General features: G+C 39.3%; 1 protein-coding gene across 1 annotated transcript in view; it reads right to left on the bottom strand.

Annotated features, from left to right (window-relative positions):
* Positions 1 to 22,444, bottom strand: part of nell2a (neural EGFL like 2a) — an 82,343-nt gene that overhangs the window by 27,685 nt on the left and 32,214 nt on the right. Inside the window, exons 13-15 of the mRNA XM_053641460.1 lie at positions 13,990 to 14,115; positions 6,858 to 6,980; positions 2,510 to 2,605 (exon numbers count right to left, since the gene is read on the bottom strand). Coding sequence (XP_053497435.1) covers positions 2,510 to 2,605; positions 6,858 to 6,980; positions 13,990 to 14,115 — 345 coding nt within the window. The remainder of the gene's footprint in view (positions 1 to 2,509; positions 2,606 to 6,857; positions 6,981 to 13,989; positions 14,116 to 22,444) is intronic.

The following is a 22,444-nucleotide window of genomic DNA, read 5'->3' as shown; positions in this document are numbered from 1 at the left end:
TCACCCAATTTAAATTAACCTTGATCATTTTGATTTTGTGATTTTATGGTTGCGTATATAATCACAATCACAACTCTTCTCTTTAATGTACATATACAGTGCCCTCCACTAGTATTGGCATCCTTGATAAATATGAGCAAAGAAGGCTGTGAAAATGTTTCTTAATTGTTTAACCTTTGCAAACACAACACAGGTTTAGCCAATATATATATATATATATATATATATATATATATATATATATATATATATATATCTTTATTAAATACAGGTGTGCAATAATTATTGGCACCCTTTTAGTCAAGTCAATGCTTTGTACTACCTCCTTTGTACTTCTCCTATAATGACTGATGAGGTTGGAGAATACATGGCAAGGGATCTGAGACCATTCTGCCCTAAAGTATCTTTCCAGTTCCTTCAAATTTCGAGGTTCATGCTGGTGGACTCTCCTCTTCCGTTCACCCCACAGGTTTTCTATGGGTTTCAACTGAGGGGACTGGGATGGCCATGGCAGAACCTTGATTTTGTGGTCAGTAAACCATTTTTGTGTTGATTTTGATGTATGTTTTGGATCACTGTCCTGCTGGAAGATCCAACCATGGCCCATTTTAAGCTTTCTGGCAGAGGAAATCAGGTTTTCATTTAATATTTGTTCATATTTGGTGTCCATGATGCCATGTATCTTAACAAAATGTCCAGGTCCTCTGGCAAAAAAACAGCCCCAAAACATTAAAGAGGCACCACCATATTTAACCATGCACATGAGGTACTTTTCCATATGGCTACCTCTCTGTGTGCACCAAAACCACCTCTGGTGTTTATTGCCAAAAAGCTCTATTTTGGTTTCATCTGACCAGAGAACCCGATCCCATTTGAACTTGTGTCTGGCAAATTGAAGATGCTTGAGATTGTTTTTGGATGAGAGTAGAGGCTTTTTTCTTGAAACACTTCCAAACAACTTGTGGTGATGTAGGTGACTTGGGATTGTAGTTTTGGAGACTATCTGCAACTTCTGCAATTCCCCAGCTGTGATCCGTGGAGATTTTTTGGCCACTCAAACCATCCTCTTCACAGTGCATTTAGACAATATAGACACACGTCCAATTTCAGGTTGATTCATAACATTTCCAGTTGACTGGAACTTCTTAATTATTGCCCTGATGGTGGAAATGGGCATTTTCAATGCTTGTGCTATTTTCCCATTTTGTGAACTCAACAACCTTTTCCCACACATCACAGCTATATTCCTTGGTCTTGCCAATTGTTATGACTGACTAAGGGAATCTGGCCTATGTGTTACCTCATATTTATACCCCTGTGAAACAGGAAGTCATGTGTGAACAATTACCTGTTCGTAGTCACCCAAGTGTATTAAAAAAAATGTAAATATCAATGGGAATATACATCAAATATATTGTTCTCATATGAATTCACAGAGGTGCCAATAATTGTTGCACACCTAAATTTAACTAAGATTAAGGCTGTATTGTGTTATAGGGTTTTGATAAATTAGCATTTCCGAGACCTTAAGAATATACTATGTGTTGAACAAGCAGCTGAAATTGTGTGTTGCTACAGAAATGTTATTTCTGCTACTATCATTTCAATCATGTGTCTGAGGGCTCTTCAGAAACCTATCTCTGTACTCTGGGAATGACAGGGGATAAAGAAAAGCAATTGGGCTTCAATCGGCCGCTGCACAGGGACATGTCGTAAAAAGGCTCCTTTATGTGGAATCGATGCAAAGCTGGAGGAGTAGGAGTGTCCTGTTGCAGAGACAACTGCAGCTTGCTTTTGTCTTAGCTGTGTTCAGTATCTTCTGCTACCCTTAATTACCCATAGAGGAGTAGCAGCACTGCTACATTATATAATGTTGTGACTGCATATGCAGTCTCACTGAGCTTTAAATCCACATTTTGATTAGAAGGTCCCTGCAAACTCAGCCCTTCTCAAGGTAATTCATAGCTAAATTAGATGTGAAACAGAAGCAACGTTATTACAAAAAGTCAATAAGATCGTGTGGAGGATGGATTGCAAAATGAATCTGGATCTACTAGCAAAGCACAGATTCTCAGATGCTGAACGCTATATGATGCAGCTTTCCAGCTGTTATAGAGATGAGAAGGAATTAAATCCTTATTCTCTTTCGGTGTATGGAGTCAAACAGAGATGAAAAGCCACGTGTAAGTCAAATTTCACGTGAAATCAGATTTCCAAACTGCAACAAATATAGTGTATTAGACTCTAGTTAAATTAGATGAGGAGTTTTTGTGCGAATTTAATGGTATTTTGGACAGAGTGGTCATACTTTTTTTTTTTACCGCATGGGATCATAATCCCAACCAACATTTTTTCTGGGACACACCAGTAGCAGTTCCTTAGTTTCACTTCATCACAACGGTTTAGATACTGCAAATGCAAGCAACAGTTGCACATGGTGAAAAGCAAGAAAGGTAGTGTAGGAAGACCAGGTGATAAGAGCACTGACAGGACAGCAAGTACCTCTTACCTTTCTCACACTTGTGCCCAGTGAAGCCCTGCATGCACACGCAAGTGTTGGGAGAGATGCAGGTGCCACCGTTCAGACATAGACCATCACACAAGGCTGGGGGTCGAACAGAGGATACACACATCAGGCTTAAACTGAGATTACTAATACATTTTAGGATTATGAGCTTGTATATTAAAGATTAAGATTTATGTAAAATACATTTTTACAGAACGCTTTAATGCTTGTCGATTACATTCTAAATATGAGGACCTGCTATTTCTAAGCTGTTTGCACCCGTTTTTAGTTTCTGTGTCATGCACAAACCTTCTCCTTATCCACATGCATTTAAGGGAGAAAGTGGGAAGTGGGAAGACAGGTGGAAAAAGGGTGGAGAAACGGGAAGCTGATTCTACACTCACTGTCCACTTTATTAGGGACACCGGTAACCCTGCACATTCATGCAGTTATCTAATCAGCCAATCGTGTGGAAGCAGTGCAATGCATAAAAGCACACAGATACAGGTCAAGAGCTTCAGTTAATGTTCACATCGAACATCAGAATGGGGAAAAGTGTGATCTCTGTGATTTTAACCGTGGCATGGTTGTTGATGGTTTGATTTTTTTAGTTTTTTCAGAAACTGCTGATCTCCTGAGATGTTCACACACAACATTCTATTGCGTTTACACAGAATGGTGCGAAAAGCACAACATTGTGTGAGTGAAACACCTTGTTGAAGAGAGAGATCAGAGGAGAATGACCAGTCTGGTTAGAGCTGACAGGAAGTCTATAGTAACTCAAAACAATCAACCTGTACACATCAAAACTTGAGATGGATGGGCTACAAGAGCAGAAGACCACATCAGCTTTCACTCCTGTCAGCTAGGAACAGGAATCTGAGGGCTTTGATGGGCACAGACCGTTTTTTGGGGGTTTTTTCAGTTTTATCTTCAGCTGTCCAGTTTGGGGGAGTCTGTGCCCGTGATAGCCTCAGATTCTTATTACTGGCTGACAGGAGTGGTACATGATGTGGTCTTCTGCTGTTGTAGCCCATCCACGTCAAGGTTCAATGTTTTGTGCATGATGAGATGCTTTTCTGCTCACCATGGTTGTTAAGAGTGATTATATGAGTTACTGTATCCTCTCTGGCAGATCAAACCAATCTAGCCATTTTCCTCTGATCTCTCTTATGAACAAGGCGTTTCCACCCACAGAACTGCCGCTCACTCAGTGTTTTTTTGTTTTTCGCACCGTTCTGTGTAAACTCTAGAGACTGTTGTGTGTGAAAATCCCAGGAGATGAGCAGTTTCTGAAATATTCAAACCAGCCCGTCTGACACCAACAAGCATGCCACAGTCTGTCAGAGATCACACTTTTTCCCCATTCTGATGTTTGATGTGAACATTAACTGAAGCTCTTGACCTGTTTCTGCATAATAATTTGTACTGCCACATGATTGGCTGATTAGATAACTGCATGAATGTGAGGGTGTACTGGGGTTCTTAATAACGTGGATAGGGAGTGTATATTCTTTTCAGTGTAGTAAACATTAATACACAGGCCTATACCAACTTCTTCACAGCTTATAAATTCAACACAATTCAAGCACTGTCTTTGGTTATTCCAATTTTCTATACATAATAAGAGCTGCTGTCACCCACTAGGAAAATGAAATTACACACTTTTATAAGTGAATTATTAAAACTGGGGATCTAATGACATAATACACTTCAATACCCTGAACACTGTTTACTTACTCTGACATACAATCTTTCATTATTAACACATTTGTCACATTGTTACTAAATTTGCATTTCCATTTTAGTCCTGAACTTTCTGACAGCTCTATAGTTAACCATTTCCACACCACACTCAACTTCAGAGAACTCTCCTTCTGCTTGACATGCTTCCTAGCATGGTGCACACTGTTGATGTTCTGTTTACATTGTCCCACCTACTACTTAGGTCTCGCCTATCAAACAACAGCTACTAATCAGGGAGGATAAAGGCTTCCTCGCAGACACATGACGCCAGCCAACCATCTTTTAACTGTTACGCAATGGGGCAGTATATCACCCTTGGAAGAAAGCGCTATTTGCCCCCTTCCACATACAACCCCAATTCCAAAAAAGTTTAAATGCTGTGTAAAATGTAAATAAATGTAAATAAAAACAGAATGCAATGATTTGCAAATCTCAAAACCATTGTTATTCACAATAGAGCATAGAAAACATATCTAATGTTTAAACTGAGTAAATGTAACATTTTAAGGAAAAAATAAGGTAATTTTGAATTTGATATTCGCAACACGTCTCAAAAAAGTTGGGACGGGGGCAATAAAAGGCTGGAAAAGTAAGTGTTACTAAAGAGAAACAGCTGGAGGAACATTTTGCAACTAATTAGGTTAATTGCCAACAGGTCAGTAACATGATTGGGTATAAAAAGAGTACGTTAGAGAGGCAGAGTTTCTCAGAAGTAAACATGGGATGTTATCTGGATGGAAGCATATGTTGCTCTAAAACCTGTGTATACCTTTCAGCATTGATGATGCCTTTCCAGATGTGCAAGCTGCCCATTCTACAGGCACTAATGCACCCCCATACCATCAGAGATGCAGGCTTTTGAACTGAGCGCTGATAAAAAGCCAGATGGTCCCTCTCCTCTTTAGTCCTTTTTAGTTTAGAGGACGTGGCATCCATGGTTTCCAAAAAGAATTTCAAATTTTGATTAGTCTGACCACAGAACGGTTTTCCACTTTGCCTCAGTCCATTTTAAATGAGCTTTGGCCCAGATAAGACGGCTGCGTTTCTGGATCATGTTCACATATTACTTCTTCTTTGCATGATAGAGCTTTAACCAGCATTTGTGGATGGCATGGTGAACTGTGTTCACAGACAATGAGTTCTGGAGGTGTTTCTGAGCCCATGCAGTGATTTCCATTACAGAATCATGCCTGATTTTAATGCAGTGCCACCTGATGGCCCGAAGATTACTATTGAGCAATATTGATTTTCACCCTTGTCCCATGCACACAGAGATTTCTCCAGATTCTCTGAATCTTTTGATGATATTATGTACTGTAGATGATGAGATATTCATAGTCTTCGCAAATTTAAATTGAGGAACATTACTCTGAAATTGTTCCACAAATTGTAGACACAGTTTTTCACAGATTGGTAAACATCTGCCCATCTTTACTTCTGAAACATTCTGCCTCTCTAAGATACTATTTTATACCCAATCATGTTACTGACTTGTTACCAATTAACTTCCAGCTGTTTCTTTTTTAGTAACACTTACTTTTCCAGCCTTTTGTTGCCCCGTCCCAAATTTTTTGAGACGTGTTGCAAACATCAAATTCAAAATTACCTTATTTTTTCCCTTAAATGGTACATTTCCTCAGTTTAAACATTTGATATGTTTTCTATGTTCTATTGTGAATAACATATGGGTTTATGAGATTTGCAAATCAGCACATTCGGTTTTAGTTACATTTAACACAGCGTCCCAACTTTTTTGGAATTGGGGTTGTACATGAGCTCACAGATGCCAGTGATTAACTAGTGATGCTGTGATTAATAGGGGATAGAGAGTATGCGGTCTTGGACTCCCAGCCATGGCTGGCTGTGACATAATCCGGATTCGAACTCGCAATCTCTGGACAATATTGAGAATGCTTTTTTGAGTTGCACCACTCAGGAACCCCTCTCTGTGTTGCGTTTATCTGTGTTTCCTTGTTCCTTTCTTTGGTGTATTTCTGTTTTGACTTCCCAGTTGTGATCTGTGCCTTTGTTTATGGCTGGAACTGTCGATTATCCCTGTCTGTTGTTGTCTGCCGGTGTTCAGACCTATGCTACGAATTATGACGGTGATTATTGGATTAAGCCTAATAAACAGCACACTGATTTGTGTCCTGTCTCTCTTAAGCATATTACACTTTTATAATGTAATTTTTGCCCCACACATAGCTCATTTAGTAGGCTGTCTCAAGCATAGTTTTCGCTTAATGAACTACAGCCTTAGTAAATGAAATATTGATATCACATGCATTGTAAACTCGAGTTTGTGCTATTCCTCTTCACATGCACATTTGATTGAAATTACAGAAGAATATATTTGGTATGACATTTTGTCATGCTCACCATTAGACATCAATTAAGGAATACCACTGGTAAAGATGCAATAAATAGATATTAGGTTGATGAAATGATGGAGTGTTCTTTTAATACTTAAATGGACAACTGTTTATAATCCTTACTGGTTAAAAAACCAACCACTGAGAGGGTCTAAAACAAAGCAGGTAGATTAAGGTGTTGTAGGCAGGTGTGTGTGCATGTGTGTATGTCTAGTGAGCAGCCCCGTTCTCACCTTTGCATATGGTGCCATTGCCAGTGTAGCTGGGTTTACAGGAGCAGCTGTGCCCCCCTACAGTGTTAAAGCACAACGCATTCTCATCACAGCTGTGCTTCCCCGACACACACTCATCATGCTCTAGAACAGAGACAGTGTCAAAGAGAGAAAAAAAAAATCAGAGACAAAGGTCACAATAATAGCTTTAATGTGTGCTGTTGTCTTAAGGTGAGGAAAGCAGAGATGAAACATGTGGAGTTATCATAAGAGCCTCGTTTAAAGCTAGAAATCTTAAACTGGAATGACTCTTCAGCCTCCTCAGCAAACGTTACGAGGCCTGCATGTGAATAAACTGTACACTGAAATGGTGGAGAAGCTATTTCTGGCTGCACTTCAATTGACTATGAGCTCTAGGGGAGATCTTTGTATGCATGGGATTGTGGAATAATCCTCTTTGATTCATAACAAGGGTAGGTCCAGCAAAATCACAAAACTGTCATTCCCAAAGAAGCAAAACAATACTTGGATAATTATCGCTAATAATCAGAATTAATAACCTATGTCTAGGTGACATAACTTTTATCAAACTTATTCGCAAAGTTCAAGAGAAACACAAATCATTATGAATATACCACTCTAGACAGCATTATTCACACAGAACGCCCTGTAATCTTTTCCGACTATCATTATCACTCGTGCAAAAGGAAAGAACAAACTAACACCCAATGAAAATAGTGTGTGCTCTTCATATGAAAACCAGTTGCAGAGTCTGAATGTCACTTGGGAAAATGATTCGTGTTAAATGTCTGTATTGGTTTGAAGACTGGTGGTAAAATGCGCAGAGAGAAGGAGGGTAAGAAAAGAGACAGAAAGGCACAGAAACGGGAGAGGTAGGAGGCAGGAGATAGAAATAGATAGAGAAAAGAGAAAGAGAGAATACGAGGTGACTCCGTGACTTCTGTAAAGTCAGAGTATGACTCATTCCTGCATGGGTGCCCTTGGACTGAAACTCTGGTGAACAATGCTTTTACTTATCTCACTCCACACACTTGCCAAGAACTACTTTCTGACTGAACAGAATACTAGATCAGATCATATGATTTCCAGAAGCTCACCCTTTGCTTTGCTTGTGGATATTCAGTTATAATAAAGATCCTTTTGCCTCTTCATTAGTGGAGTGTATGTAGTGTATTTGTACACTTGTCAAAAAGAGCACCGAGCTTTCATTCACCCAAAGGCAGAGTGATACTGTAATGCTTTCTCTGGGGCGTGTAATATATTGTAATGTAGCGATTATACTGTAAGACATTCAGATATACGCAGTCATACATGCGTATCCACTCTGCCTTTGTGCAGTCCTGAATTAAGCACAGGAATCTGACTGCTGAGAGTCCGAATGAGGTAGGAATTAAATGTCAAGTAGACGGGTGAGGAGATTAACCCAAGGTCAGTGTGGCCTGCTGGCAGTTGGACCTGCACGCTGTGTGATACTGCAAGCATATCGACAGGACTGCAGAGACGCTGTGACACTTTCTCACCTCCTGCCACTCAAATCTACTCCCTCTCCCCCCTCTTTCGTTCTAGTGTTGTTCATGCTCCTGTCAGATAAACAATCAATTATGTACAGGCAGTCGTCAAGGGGATGCTCTGTGTTATTTTGCTCTCTCGCTCCTCTCCTCGACTCATCTACTGCTGTTGGAACATCTGTGCAGAAACAGAGCTGCATGTACGAAACCCACAGCTACATGCTAATGAACTGCATTTATTTACAGCATGGACAAAAAGCCTGAATACATGCCCTTTCAGCGTTGATGAAAAAAAGGGCCTGTGCTCTAATGCATGCTTTTCAGAAACTATTCCTGAAAACGTGCACACGATCAAAAGCAACAGATGTCATGTTTATATATTTAGCTTGCATGCAAACCGTGTTGTGAAAATGCAAGTCTGTCTGCGCATAAAACACCAGAGGTGGGAGATGACATAAAATATCAGGCCTTGATGCCTTAATTAACCCTGTCTCTTTTGAACAGTCACCGCTAGCATCTTAGAGACACTTCCTTACATAAAATTTAAAAGGAAAAAGTGGAGTATTCAAGTTTCTGAGACTGCCAGGAAGCCGAGACTGCCAGGAAGCTGAACAAGAATTATAACACTATTCAGTTTTCCACTACTGACAGGTGTTGTATTCACTGACATACATTTATATTTGTAAACCAAAAATTTCCAGTCATGTGTGGGGTTTTTTTTTTGGAAAGCCCAACGCTCTGAGCGAGGCCTGAGAAACACTGTTGATAGCAGCGTCTTTGAACTGGCTCGCTCTAATCCTGTTTCCTCTGTAACCCCCGGTGGGTACGTGAGGTAGTTGATGCACACACCCACACACAAATCGGAAAAGAGTCAGCCCGTTCTGTTATCATCAGATTAAAGCCATTTTACTGACCTCTGGAGTAACACACACACATACACAAAGATCAAGAGAAAGAGAAAGGGGGAAAGAGAGCAAAACAGAGAGTGTTCCCTTCTCAGGGATTACAGGCTAATCTTCCTTAATGTCGGAGCACTTGAAGCCCCGCCTCACTTCAGTAAGAAATGAAGTGAAATCTTGACCTTCAAGTTAAAGGAGGAATAGAAGGCTGATTGTGTGTTAGGGTCAATCAGGAGAAGTTGTACTTTCATTAACCCAGCAGTAATACCTGTGTCAAGTAAGTATCAGCCTTAACACTAGCCTATACAATGCATAGGTATACAATACATACTTTATTGTAGATTTTATAATACTAGAACTTTACTTTCCATATACTTTCCATATTTTCCATTTTCTGTACCGCTTATCCTACACAGGGTTATGAGGAGCCTGGAGCCTATCCCAGGGGACTCGGGGCACAAGACGTCGGATGCCCTGGATGGGGTGCCAACCCACCGTACGGAACAATCATACACACATTCACACACTACAGGCAATTTGAAAATGCCAATCAGCCTACAATGCATGGTCTGGGACTGGGGAAGGAAACCTGAGTACCCAGAGGAAACCCCCCGAAGTATGGGAACAACATCCAAACTCTGCGCACAAGGGGGGGGAGGCAGGATTCGAGCCCCCAACCCTGGACGTGCGAGGCAAACATGCTAACAACTAATCCACCGTTGAAATACTTGCACATTGAAACACAGTTCAGTTCAGGAAAGTCCATAGTTTTCACAACTACAGTATATATAGTAGGCCATGTAAAGGGTTTTCTCAGGCCACCAGATATATGTTACAGTTCTGACGCCATAAACTGGCTTCTTCAAATCCGGTCTGAAGACTGAGGTGGTTGTGACAAAACTTTAACTTTGATCTTTATAAACTATTTTTTCTTTTTTCATTTTTATTTGTTAACCGTTGCACTCAACTGTACATACACTAGTGGCAGCCTTAAATCACATGATCAGCTCAGCCGCTGGGTTTTATATTAAGACGAATACAGTTATAAATCTGTGTCTCGGGGGCCACAAACAAACCACAATGCTCTGCAATCTGCAATTAATTGCCTGTGTCTCTTGGGAGGACAGCGAATAGTGTTTTGTCAAAGAGTGGTGTAAGGGATAATATAAAGTAGAGCAGGATTAATAAGGTGCAGAGAGAGAGAGAGAGAGAGAGAGAGAGAGAGAGAGAGAGAGAGAATTATTATCTTTGAGTGTGTGTGTGTGTGTGTGTGTGTGTGTGTGTGTGTTTGTGTGTGTGTGTGTGGTGTCTGCAATTAGGGACTAGAAATGTTCTCTGTGAGTTAACATTCAAAGCAAACAGATGCTCACTACCCATTAATTACAACATCTGCGATGAAGATACAGTGAAATCACTAGCACTGTGTACGTTACATGTGTGCATTACTGTCTTTTAAATCCAAAAAAACCCCACACAGGACTAATCCACTCCTCAAATGGAACCAGAGATACGTCTAATTAAAAGTTTGACTGTTTTGAAACGTTTCACCGCAACCGGGAAGCGTGTCTGATTCAACCATCTTGTTGGCAGACTGTGCTAACTGTGAGAGGACTTTTCTCTTATCAAGAGGGATTCAAAGCGTGGGACAAAAATAGTGTGCATGGGACAACAGGAAAGCACTATTGGCATACTTATGTATGTATGTGTACTGCCAAAGCCACAATGAGTCACTGGAGTTTTACTGCAAAAAGGGCCTAATGTGCATCCTATGCAGATTTTTCCTGTAGAAACCAAATGTTCTCAATCTTTAGACTTTTTGCAGTTTATTTTATTAATTTAATCCAGCTATTCAAATATTAGGCTCGTTATTTAAATGCGTACAGGAATATTTTGTATAACATTAACTACAGAGCTTTTTATTCATGAACTTTCCATTCATAATAACAAATTTCCTTTCAATTGTCATCAGTTTCACATTTATTTATTTACTTGTTATTTATAATTATTCGCCTGTTTGACTGATAACTTGATTTGAGTGCGTTAAATTCAAACCTCAATAACTAAAAAATGTACTTATTAAGGTTTGAATTGAACACATTCAAATCAAGTTATCAGTCAAACAGGCAAATAATTATAAGAACCTAGTACCTTGACAATAGTGGATTTTGATTTCCACCACAATTCTTCTTCCAGTGCTTTAGGCAATTCAGCAGACAAACAACACAAGAATGGAGTCGATAGGGCTTACCTGTCAGATAAATTTCACAAAACATTATATATTGTCCTTCTACAAGAGAATCTGCTAGCAGCACAGAAAATAAAATCCCTCCCAATTCACAGTATAGAGAGTATCAGCTTTCTCGTCTTACGACGCTAAAAATCAACCTAAGGTCTTTATCAGTGTTTGTCTACTCAAACCTTGTATCTTAATCAGTATCTCTCGGTTTACACAGGGCGTGCTAAAGGCTACACAATATATTATAGGGAAAAATCTCTACTCAGTCAATCTCTACTCAAAATAAAAAATATTTCTCACACAATAAAAGGGTAGGCTGGTTAGAATGGCACTCGTATTTCAGCATTCATCGTTGATGAACAAACTCTGTTGTCAGCTTTGTGATAACAAGCAACACAGGATCAGTCACAGGAAAGAAACTGTATGCCTCTAGGCCTTAAATATCCTGCAGTATCATCATACAGTATTTATCCTACACATCTGTTCCACACCTTAATTGTACAACGTGAAACAGAAAATACTTCAATAATGATTAGTCATATACTGTACAATATACTATATAAAGGCTGAACAAATCAGTTAGGTATAATAACACCATGCCTACAGACTTTTTTTTAATATTACCTCTCTATATTTAATCAAATATTCACTTATAGAAACAAAGTAGCTCAACACTGAAGCATTAATATACCTGCCATAAACCAGTGGGCTGTCACCTAGAATAAATTCAATAAAACCAGCAGTCCTTAACAGGGACGCCGCTAGGGTTTCTATGCCCCCTGGATAATTTATGCTCCGGGCCCCAAGCCCCCCCGGGCCGACCCGTTTTGTCGCCCCTGGTCCTTAAGAGCTACAGCACTGGCAGAGTTTACCATTCCACCTCACATAACAACTGATTCACTTAATCCAGTATCTGCCAAGCTTTGCGTGAGTTGGCAGGAGGAAAACCTTTCTTGGGACTGGAGTTTCACTCTTCAGCACTAAGCACTGCTGGTTACAATCTGCATCACATCACATCCCATAATATCACATGTTCTAACCAACTCTGAGCAACACTGATTTAATCAGTTCTTGCGCAAATGCTATTAATTCTTCAATATGGCCTTCAGTCTCATTTAGAGATGCGCTGCATGCAAGGCCATTTACAATCTCACAATCCACTACTTGTTCACACTGGTCGATATACATGGAGGAGTGTGTGTGTCAGAAAGAGTTATACCCCACTCTACATGCCAAGGTGAAGATGGTACATGTATAGTTCTATCTTCATAAGTCAATACAAGAATGACAAGCATTTGACTCCAGTAAGCACCTCTTACAACCAAGTCACTATAGCAGAGCCAGAGAAAGGCTGACTTAATCACACAAATTGACTTTTATAGGGGGATGCAAAGCTCTGCGCAGTCGCCCCCAGCTCCCAGGCTGTTTAATCATGATCTATGTGAAAGCACTGTGGAAAAATTGAATCCATCTCTTTTACAATATTGATGTTCTGGGGATCAGGAAAAATTAAATGCTGTAAATGGTTCATCTGCTGTCTGGTAAATAAAGCATTAAAAACGATGTGAGGTCTATAATAAAACTGGTACACCTGCACTACACACACAAAGGTCAGAATTAAAAAACAAATTATGGATATGTATTGCATGTAAAGACGGGTGGACGGTGTCAGAACGTTCACCTCACACTTCCAGGACTGGGGGTTCGATTCCCGCCACGGCCCTGTGCGTGTGTGAAGTTTGCATGTTCTCCCCATGCTGCGAGGGTTTCCTCTGAGTACTACGGTTTCCTCCTCCAGTCCAAACATATGCATGGTAGGCTGATTGGCATGTCCGAAGTGTCCGTAGTGTATGAATGGGTGTGTGAATGTCAATGTGTATCTGATTCTGCCCTGCGATGGATTGGCACCCTGTCCAGGGTGTACCCCGCCTTGTGCCCCATGATCCCTGGGATAGGCTCCAGGTTCCCCGTGACCCAGTAGGATAAGCGTTATAGAAAATGGATGGAATGGATAAAGCCATAAAGACAAAAATTTGTACTGGATTCGGTTCAGTCCATCTATTTCTAAGTCTTTACGGATTATTTACCTGGATTTTAGATTTTCTTGCAACCAAAAAAAAAGCATGAATTTCAGTATAAACTTTTAGCATACACCCAAAAAACCAATCGTTCTACACATTTGGTACATTTACACGTCAAGTGGTTTAACACTTCTGGTCAGTTTAATCACTGTATTTCAATCCAGGAATAGAAAAAAATGCACATGTTGCTGAACCTCACCCCAATTTCCACTGAGCTGTACTGCATTGGCGAGAACAGCTTTTTAATTACACACAAGGCACTGTAGAGTCACTTCTATCAAATCTATGGCATTAAGGTCATATTTGCTATCGCTATTACACTGCACCATTGAATGTAGTCCACCTCCTGGACATTTGGTGAAGTTGGTTATTGCATTGCACATTCAGAACAAGGGATTTGCTCCTTACCGGTACACGAATAGTCATCAATGCGGATGTACCCTGTGTGGCAAATGCACATAAACGATCCAGGGGTGTTCACACACATAGTGTTCTCCCTGCAGTAATGTTTACCCTCCGCACACTCATCAATATCTGCAAAACACAAATCACAGTACACAAGTTTTCAGTACAGAATTTAACATTCACAAAACCATTTTGACACCGTGCACGATGATGTAATTGATGTTACTCGTGAGCAATCAAAAAGCTCTTTGACTAATAAAATAAATGGATGTAGGCATAGCTTGGTCATCAATGGGCTAGATAAAAATTTGTCTTCAGCTTGTAATACTTGCAAGTCAAGTAGACACTATCATTTCACTAGTCACACTGATATAAAAACGATATTAAAGCTGCAATTAAACTGTAGCATTTGTTGCAACTATGGAAAAAGAAAGGATTTTGCTCAGTTGTGGGTGGCCAATTAACAGTAAACCTGAGAGAGAGAGAGAGAGAGAAAACACTTAAGAAAAACACAAGTCAGACAAATAAAGAGGTCAGGGACAACTGGAACAGGCTGTATCTCATTTCTTCTGACAAATTCTAATTCTAATGAGTCTTAAATCAAATCACCAAAAACTGATTTTTTTTTTTTCTTTTTCAAAAACTTTGAATTTTCATCAGTGTAGGAGTGAAATGAAAAATTTATCCAGTTTGCTTCACACATCTATCTTTGTCCTTGAACTTTTCTTTTCCTTGTATTGAGTCTATAGCTTCCTGCTTCAGCAAGCATGTTTATTATTCAGTCAAACATCCTTGGCCTTCTCTAAAGCCACTTTCAATGTTATTTTTAATTTACATAAGTCACTGATTTGAATCTAGCGAATAAAAGAGTATCAGACGTTTCGCTATTCACCTCTCTCCTCACACTACCTCAAGAGAATTATATCTCCTTGAAGAGAGCTTCAATCAACTCTCAGCTTTGGACTGAAAGAAAGAACACTTGCTTGTTAAGCGATGAAGGCCATCCATCACTCTTTAGTGATGGCAGACAAGCTGGCAAAAACAAGACAGGATAGATAGGATAGATAGATAGATAGATAAGAACTGTGCTGGATAGTGTAGAACCGTGAGACAAGTTAACAAGCTGTGAATCTTAGTTTGTTCCTTTTTCATTCAGTCATTCACCCATGCATTATTTTATTAATGTATTCCTCTATTCCTCTATCTGCCAAACAATCCATCCATTTCTCAACTCAGCATTTGCTATTTGAAATAATCTGACTTAAGCCTAATACACTGACACAAAGACTCCTCAGACGCATCTCACCTGAGTGATTACAGCAATCTCTAAAAGCAATTCTCACAACGAGGTGATGCATTCAGCCACATCAGTGAGATTACTGAGGCCTCACAATCAGAGGGTTTCTGTCTCCATTAGTAATTCCATTCTCTTGATCGTCCTGTCACATGTCAGCCATAAAACGAGAAGGAGCATTGTGAGCACAAGGCTTGTGAAATCAATGCACACTTTTATTCCAAGAGTGATCTGGGTCAAGAGACTCGTTCACACAAAAAGATAAATGAACAGAGAGACACTCCTTTAACTTCTCGGTCATTTTTCTATTTTGCTGGCACCAAAGCAGAGACTCACTAATGCACCTTGGAGCTGTAGAGATGCATGGTTTTAAATATACCAAAAGATTCCAATCAGACCCTAACCCTATAACCAAACAACTCAGAGTAATAAGAAAATGATGAATGGTGTAAACAGATGCCTTAGGTGCAACCAAACAACATTTAGTGCAATCTTGTATATGACTTACAGAACATTTTGAGCAACATAAATATATTGAATTATATAAGTGCATGATGACACTGTATTTGCAGTAGGTATTGCAAGTGGAATATGTAAATGAAGGCAGTGAAATCTCACAAAATTTCAATTTTAATTACTCAGTAATAAATTACAACTATTGACTCACTAAAAGAATTAATCTAGACTGACAAAAACAATACTGATTTTGCTGCTAAACTGAAATCTGAGGCTAATGCATGTGCAGTATCTGTGCTAAAGAAATAGAGATCAGAGCTTAAAGCAATAGTAAAGTTCATGTATGTTTTAGTAAAATGCATGATTGACTTATATTAACTTAACTTAAATTAACTAATCAAAACTAAACAAATTCATTTAAATAGCAAATTTCCAAACATATATATATATATATATATATATATATATATATATATATATATATATATATATATATATATATGCTTTTAGAGCCATATCTACCTTATTTGTACTGCCTTAACTTGAACCAACTATGCAAGTTTTAGTCAACATCCTAAATGAAAAGAGAAAACTGAGATAAGTCAATTGTTTCTATAAAATACCATAAAATAACTTTTCCAGCATTCAGGTCCTTTGTTTACTAAAATTCATCCCCATAACAACTGCTTAAAGGGCAATTGCAAAGATTCTGTAAAAACAATTCTTTATAGAGTAATTCACTTGTTCAGAAGTCATTCGGATTGTTTTGATAAAAAAAGCACATTTCTACAGAGACTTGCCAAGATGGAACTGTTCAGAACAGCAGTTATAGAAGCCAAAGGTTTGAAAGCCTCTAAAAGCTACCTTCCTGAAAGCTGTTACACAAAATGGTTATGTAACCAGAACCGTCAGAGAAAGGGAGTTTGTTTTTCCTCACATGATAGATAATGTGAATGCATTATTAGGAAACTGCCACACACACATTTGTGTGTATGTAAACGTTGAGCCTGTGCCCATGATAGCCTCAGATTCTTGTTTTTCTGCTGTTGTAGCCCATCCACCTGAAGGTTTGATGTTTTGCACATGCTGACACACGTTTCTGTCCACCACGGTTGTAAAGAGTGATTACATGAGTTACTCTATCCTTCCTGGCAGCTCAAACCAATCTGGCCATTTTCCTCTGATCTCTCTCATCAACAAGGCATTTCCACCCACAGAACTTTTGTATTTTGTGAACATTAACTCTAAGCTCTTGACCTGTATCTCCCTGATTTTAAGCATTGTGCTGCTGCCACATGATTGGCTGATTAGATAACTGCATAAATGCTCAGGTGTACATGTGTTCCTAATAAAGTGGAAGGTGAGTACATATACTATCTGGGTGTATGTTAAAATGGCACAAACATGGTGCTTGTAGATGTTGTAGGTCATCTGAGTACTTCCATGTTTCATTCCCACTGGGATTCAGTTTGTGTTGTAGTGTTGTAGCCTACATCGAGGGCCAGTTAACATGTTGTTGCAGTTTACATTTATTTACATTTCGGCTGCTTACTCTGCAAAATGACAGACTATGATGGCACCGAGGAGGTTGATTATTGTTCAAGAGCAATATCTGATTATACAGATGAAGAATCGTAGTGGATTGACGATACGGAGCCAGAAGGAGAAGACACTGAACCAAGCTGGAAGCAGATTTATGTTTTCAGTAGAGTACAGCGCAATTCACCATCATTCTAAATAGCTAATCTGATTTCCTGCAGTGTCTCTGATGCAGTTATATTATTATAACAGCTTTCATACTTGCTAACAAGCATTTTTCATTTCCAAGTGTCTTTTCAGAACTCTTCAGATAGCACAACAGCACTCTATGTGGACCAAACTGAGAGTTATTTTTATTGCTATGATAGAAAAAGCATTCACTCAACAGGTTTCAAAATTCTTGTATTGGTTACTCATTCTGCTCAGCCTCCAGCGACACTGTTGCAAATTTCTGCAGTCGCTGTTTCAAATTATGTCCAACACCTAACATCAAAACCTAAGTGAACTGCTAAGAAACACACAATGTATAAAACTCAAATCAAAACCCAAACATTATGTTTATAGAGGAAAAGAGAAAAGGACCACGGAGTATGTTCAGGTCCAGAGTGGTTCCAATATCAAAACTTTTTCACCAATATTATTCAATGAAATGGCACCAAACAAATCCCAATTTGGCCCATACAGTACAGAGTCCCTTATTTCATTCTTGAATGGTCTCTGTGGAAGGAATAAGCCATTCTACAATTATACAGAAGATTTCCCCTATGAGCATGAAAAGTTTATAATGATTGAAGTATAATGGATGATATAATGATTAAACTGTGAATAATAATGTTCTGTAACAGCACAGTCTCTGGCAGTAATACCCCTTGCAAGGAAAATCACAGTTTTATATTAATATACTCATTTTAATAATGTTATCATTTCCATAGTAACAACTATGGCACAGTGGTGAAGGCATCGGTATATTGATTGGAGACTCAGTTGTAAGTCACTCTGAATAAAAACATCAGCCAAATGAGATTAAAGTACAGTACTGTGCAGAAGTCTTAGGCAACCTATTTTTTTAGTACAAACTTTGACTACGTTTACATGGACAGCAATAATCTAATTATTGACCTTATTCTGAATAGGACAATATTCTGATTAAGGTGTTTACATGAGTTATTATTAGAATATTCCTTTCATGTTCCTGTTTTACGTGTTATAGAACATAGATCGATTAACGTCACATGTCATTATGTCCCCACACCACGCCGTCCGACGTCCCCTCCAGAATTTCACGTATCAACATACAGTTCGTCTTCGTTGTGGTACCGTATACAGTTTTGGGTTTCATTTTTCATTTTACGAAAGCTCCAAGTGCGGTTAATTATTTGTCATGCTATACGTGCAAACAGACGACTGCGGATACAAATTCTCCAGCAACATTCCTGTTCTTACGGCCATCGAGGCACTTCATAATATCCATTTCTTTCAGAATTCTTAACATTACAATCGTTTCCCACGCGGACCAAAAATGTGCCGTCTTGCTTGAAGTCATGCTCTCTTGTTTGCCGTCAAACGGTTGCGCACTGCCGTGTGTGTATGTGTCCTGTTGCAAAATGCGGTGAAAACTAAAACATGTGTACATGTCTATAATGTACGTCGATAATGCGACTAAAACAGGAATACTCCACGTCTTAATTCAATTTGTGTTTACTTCAAGTATGACTTTAGTCAGATTAAGGTCATCAATAATCACTGTTTACATGCTAGTTTCTTAATCAGAGTATCGTCTTCATCGGGTTAATATCGGAATATCATTGTCCATGTAAACGTACTGTTTATCTAGTCTGTACAAAACCATTTTAGATTTCCAGACATTAGTTTTCCAGCACAAAATGTTACAAATAACATGATAATAAGGAAAGCAGCATATTACATGAGAGACACTTTTCAGACAAAAAAACATAATGAAGGCTGATGGGTTTTGCTGCAAAAATGCTGTTTATGGTAGATGTTTCCACATCAGTGCCTTGAGGTAAGTTTTCCACTGTAAGAAAGTCCTCAGGGAAGAGGACTTGCTGGTTTCTGTGGTCACATGACAAACTGCTTTTTTGTCTTATTATCTTCAAGAGAGAGAAATGATGAGGAAATGAATGTTTATAGCTGTTGTATGTGATAACAGGAAATAACGTATTTTGTGAATGTTTCGTGTTTCACAACAACTTTAGTAAATTGTTAACAAACTTTTCAATTCTTTATAAAATGGAAATCACTGTCAAACTGGCATCATGAGATGATTTAGTGCCTGTGAGTTTGTGTTAATGAGGCCATAGCAACGGCACGACTTTCAAACGATGCACTGTTGCCGTCTCCATTTTGTTGACAACTCTCCAATTCCTGTTAATGATACAAGGTGCTTTCAAGGTATTCTGTCTCTCTGTCACTTAAAGCCTCCATAGAAAGGACATTAATGCAGTGTTTTCAAGTGCTAATCTTACAATAATGCACATTAAATGCACAATCATTGTCTGTGTGTGTGTGTGTATGTGTGTTTGTGTGTGCGTTTGTTTGTGTGTGTATGTGTGTGTATGTTTGTGTGTTCGTGTGTGTGTGTGTATGTGTGTGTGTTTGTGTGTGCGTTTGTTTGTGTGTGTGTGTATGTTTGTGTGTTCGTGTGTGTGTGTGGTGGGGGGGGTCGCACGGTGGCTTAGTGGTTAGCCTCACACCTCCAGGGTTGGGGGTTCGATTCCCACCGTGGCCCTTTGTGTGCAGAGTTTGCATGTTCACCCCGTGCTGCGGGGTACTCCGGGTACTCCGGTTTAATCCAAAGTCCAGTCCAAAGACTTGGTAGGCGGATTGACATCTCCAAAGTGGGTGTATGAATCACTGTGCCCGGGGGCCATCTTCAGACTCAGTCTTGCCACTGGTCACTGGGAAGTAAGAGTGAGGCCGATGCTGCGCAAGTATTCCTCACTATAATCCAATTCACGTGCAAGTCGAGTTCCAGTTTGTGTTCTCCATAATGGAGGCAGAAATGGAAACTTCGGTCTTCATCGAAATCGACGGAAGAACTCCTGTGTGTCTGTGTGTGTGTCACACTACATTGTGCACCAAACAGAAGCAGGTCTCTAAACCACATAACATCACTTCAGCACTAACACAAGTGAATGCTGCCATGGACAGGGCTCACAGGTGCACATACCAAATGTGAGTGCCAATTATTTATAACACTGCCTTCATCCTGTCTGAATTTCTACATTCCAATACTTTAGTAATGTGTTTTACATGTCAAGGAATAATAATAAGCTCTGAATTATGAGGTATGAATAAGCTATGCCCTAACTAGATTTAATCAGTTCTGTTAAGCATGTACTTTTTCCAGCAGGTACTTCAGCCAAATACTTGATTTGAGTTACAGCACCGCTTCAGTGGCTTTGATTAACAACAACACTACACATCTAATAATGAGTCAGGCTAGTTCATTCTAATTAGCCTTTGTGAGTCACTAGCTCTTAAAGAGTGTGAGTCCACAAGAGGTACCCATGCATTGAGAGGCACTTGAAAACACTGCCTTAATGTCCTTTCTATGGAGGCTTTAAGTGACAGAGAGACAGAATACCTTGAAAGCACCTTGTATCATTAACAGGAATCGGTGAGGTGTCAACAAAATGGAGACAGCAACAGTGCATCGTTTGAAAGCCGTGCCGTTGCTATGGCCTCATTAACACAAACTCACAGGCACTAAATCATCTCACGATATGCGATGCCTCTCATTGCAGTGTAAAATAAGGAACAATAAAGCGAATAATGCTGTGAACGCTCAGAAAAGAAGAATGGACTCTGTTAGGCCTGATCAATGGAAATGAATTATGCTGTCCCATTTAAACTCCTCATTTACCCAAAGTGGTGCTGACGGTTTGCATGTGTGTGTGTGTGTGTGTGTGTGTGTGTGTGTGTGTGTGTGTGTGCGTTTATTGTTAAGAAAGAGGCTTCTCAAAAGCATCTCATGTATTTAAATGGAAGATGATGCTTAGTTAACCCCTTTAAGTCTAAGCTTATTACAATTCAGTTAGATAGACAGATAGATAGATAGATAGATAGATTGATAGATAATTTATTGGTCCTCAAAGAGGAAATCTGTATCCACCGTGGGTGCATAGAAAAACAAAAACATAACAACATCATACATATAAACCATCATAAACAATCACAGGCATAGAGGGGAGAAGGGGACAAAAAGAAAAACATCAGGATCATACAACAAATGCACTGGCATCACGATGGCTGAGTACCTATGTGTTTAATGCTCGTATAGCCATAGGAACAATGCTCCTACCATAGCTGGCCTTTCTGCACATGGGTAGTCTATACCTGCGGCCAGAAGTAAGGGGGTTGAAATATTGACAAAGTGGGTGGTTTGGATCATTTAAAATTTTATGTGCCTTCCAAAGTGTATATGAAATGACACAGTCTGATAAATTGGGGGTGGGAATACCAATTAGTTATTTTCAAGAGTTTGTTCTTATTGGTAACTGTTAGCATATGGAAAAAACAAATGGCACCATACATAAGAACAGGTTCAATAATACTTCGATACAGAAGAAGAAGCAGACTAGGCTGAACAGACAGATATTTAAGTTTATGAATAACTGTGAGTCTCTGTTGACAGCACTTGTAAATACCTAGTGTGTGCTGACTGAAGTTGAGATGTTTGTCCAATGTAATGCCCAAATATCTGAAATGCTCCACCCTTTCAACCATCTCTCCGTTAATGGTAATACTGGAAGGATGGGTCAGTGTTTTGGAAGAGCTAAAAACCAGTTCCTTAGTCTTTTCGATATTAAGGTGGAGAAAGTTATCATCACACCATGTACCAAAATGAGCTTTGGAGCGTTGATAGTCCAAAAAAGAATCATTGTCCTTTTTAAGCAATGCAAGAATGGCAGTATCATTTCCATATTTAAAGTAATGAGTGGTGGTGACTGGACTCTGACAGTCATTTGTATAGAGAATATAAAGAAGTAGACTAAGTACACACCCCTGAGGGGCGCCAGTGTTGAGAACAATAATGGGCGATAATGCATTGTCTACCTTTACCACTTGTGGTCTATTAGAAAAGAAATTATAAATCCAGTGTACTAGTGGTGATGGGACTTGCAGACACTGTAGTTTCTTGATTAC

This window comes from Ictalurus furcatus, chromosome 14 (assembly GCF_023375685.1).
Source record: "Ictalurus furcatus strain D&B chromosome 14, Billie_1.0, whole genome shotgun sequence".
Classification (NCBI taxonomy): domain Eukaryota; kingdom Metazoa; phylum Chordata; class Actinopteri; order Siluriformes; family Ictaluridae; genus Ictalurus; species Ictalurus furcatus.
This window is presented reverse-complemented; position numbering and strand designations above follow the sequence as displayed.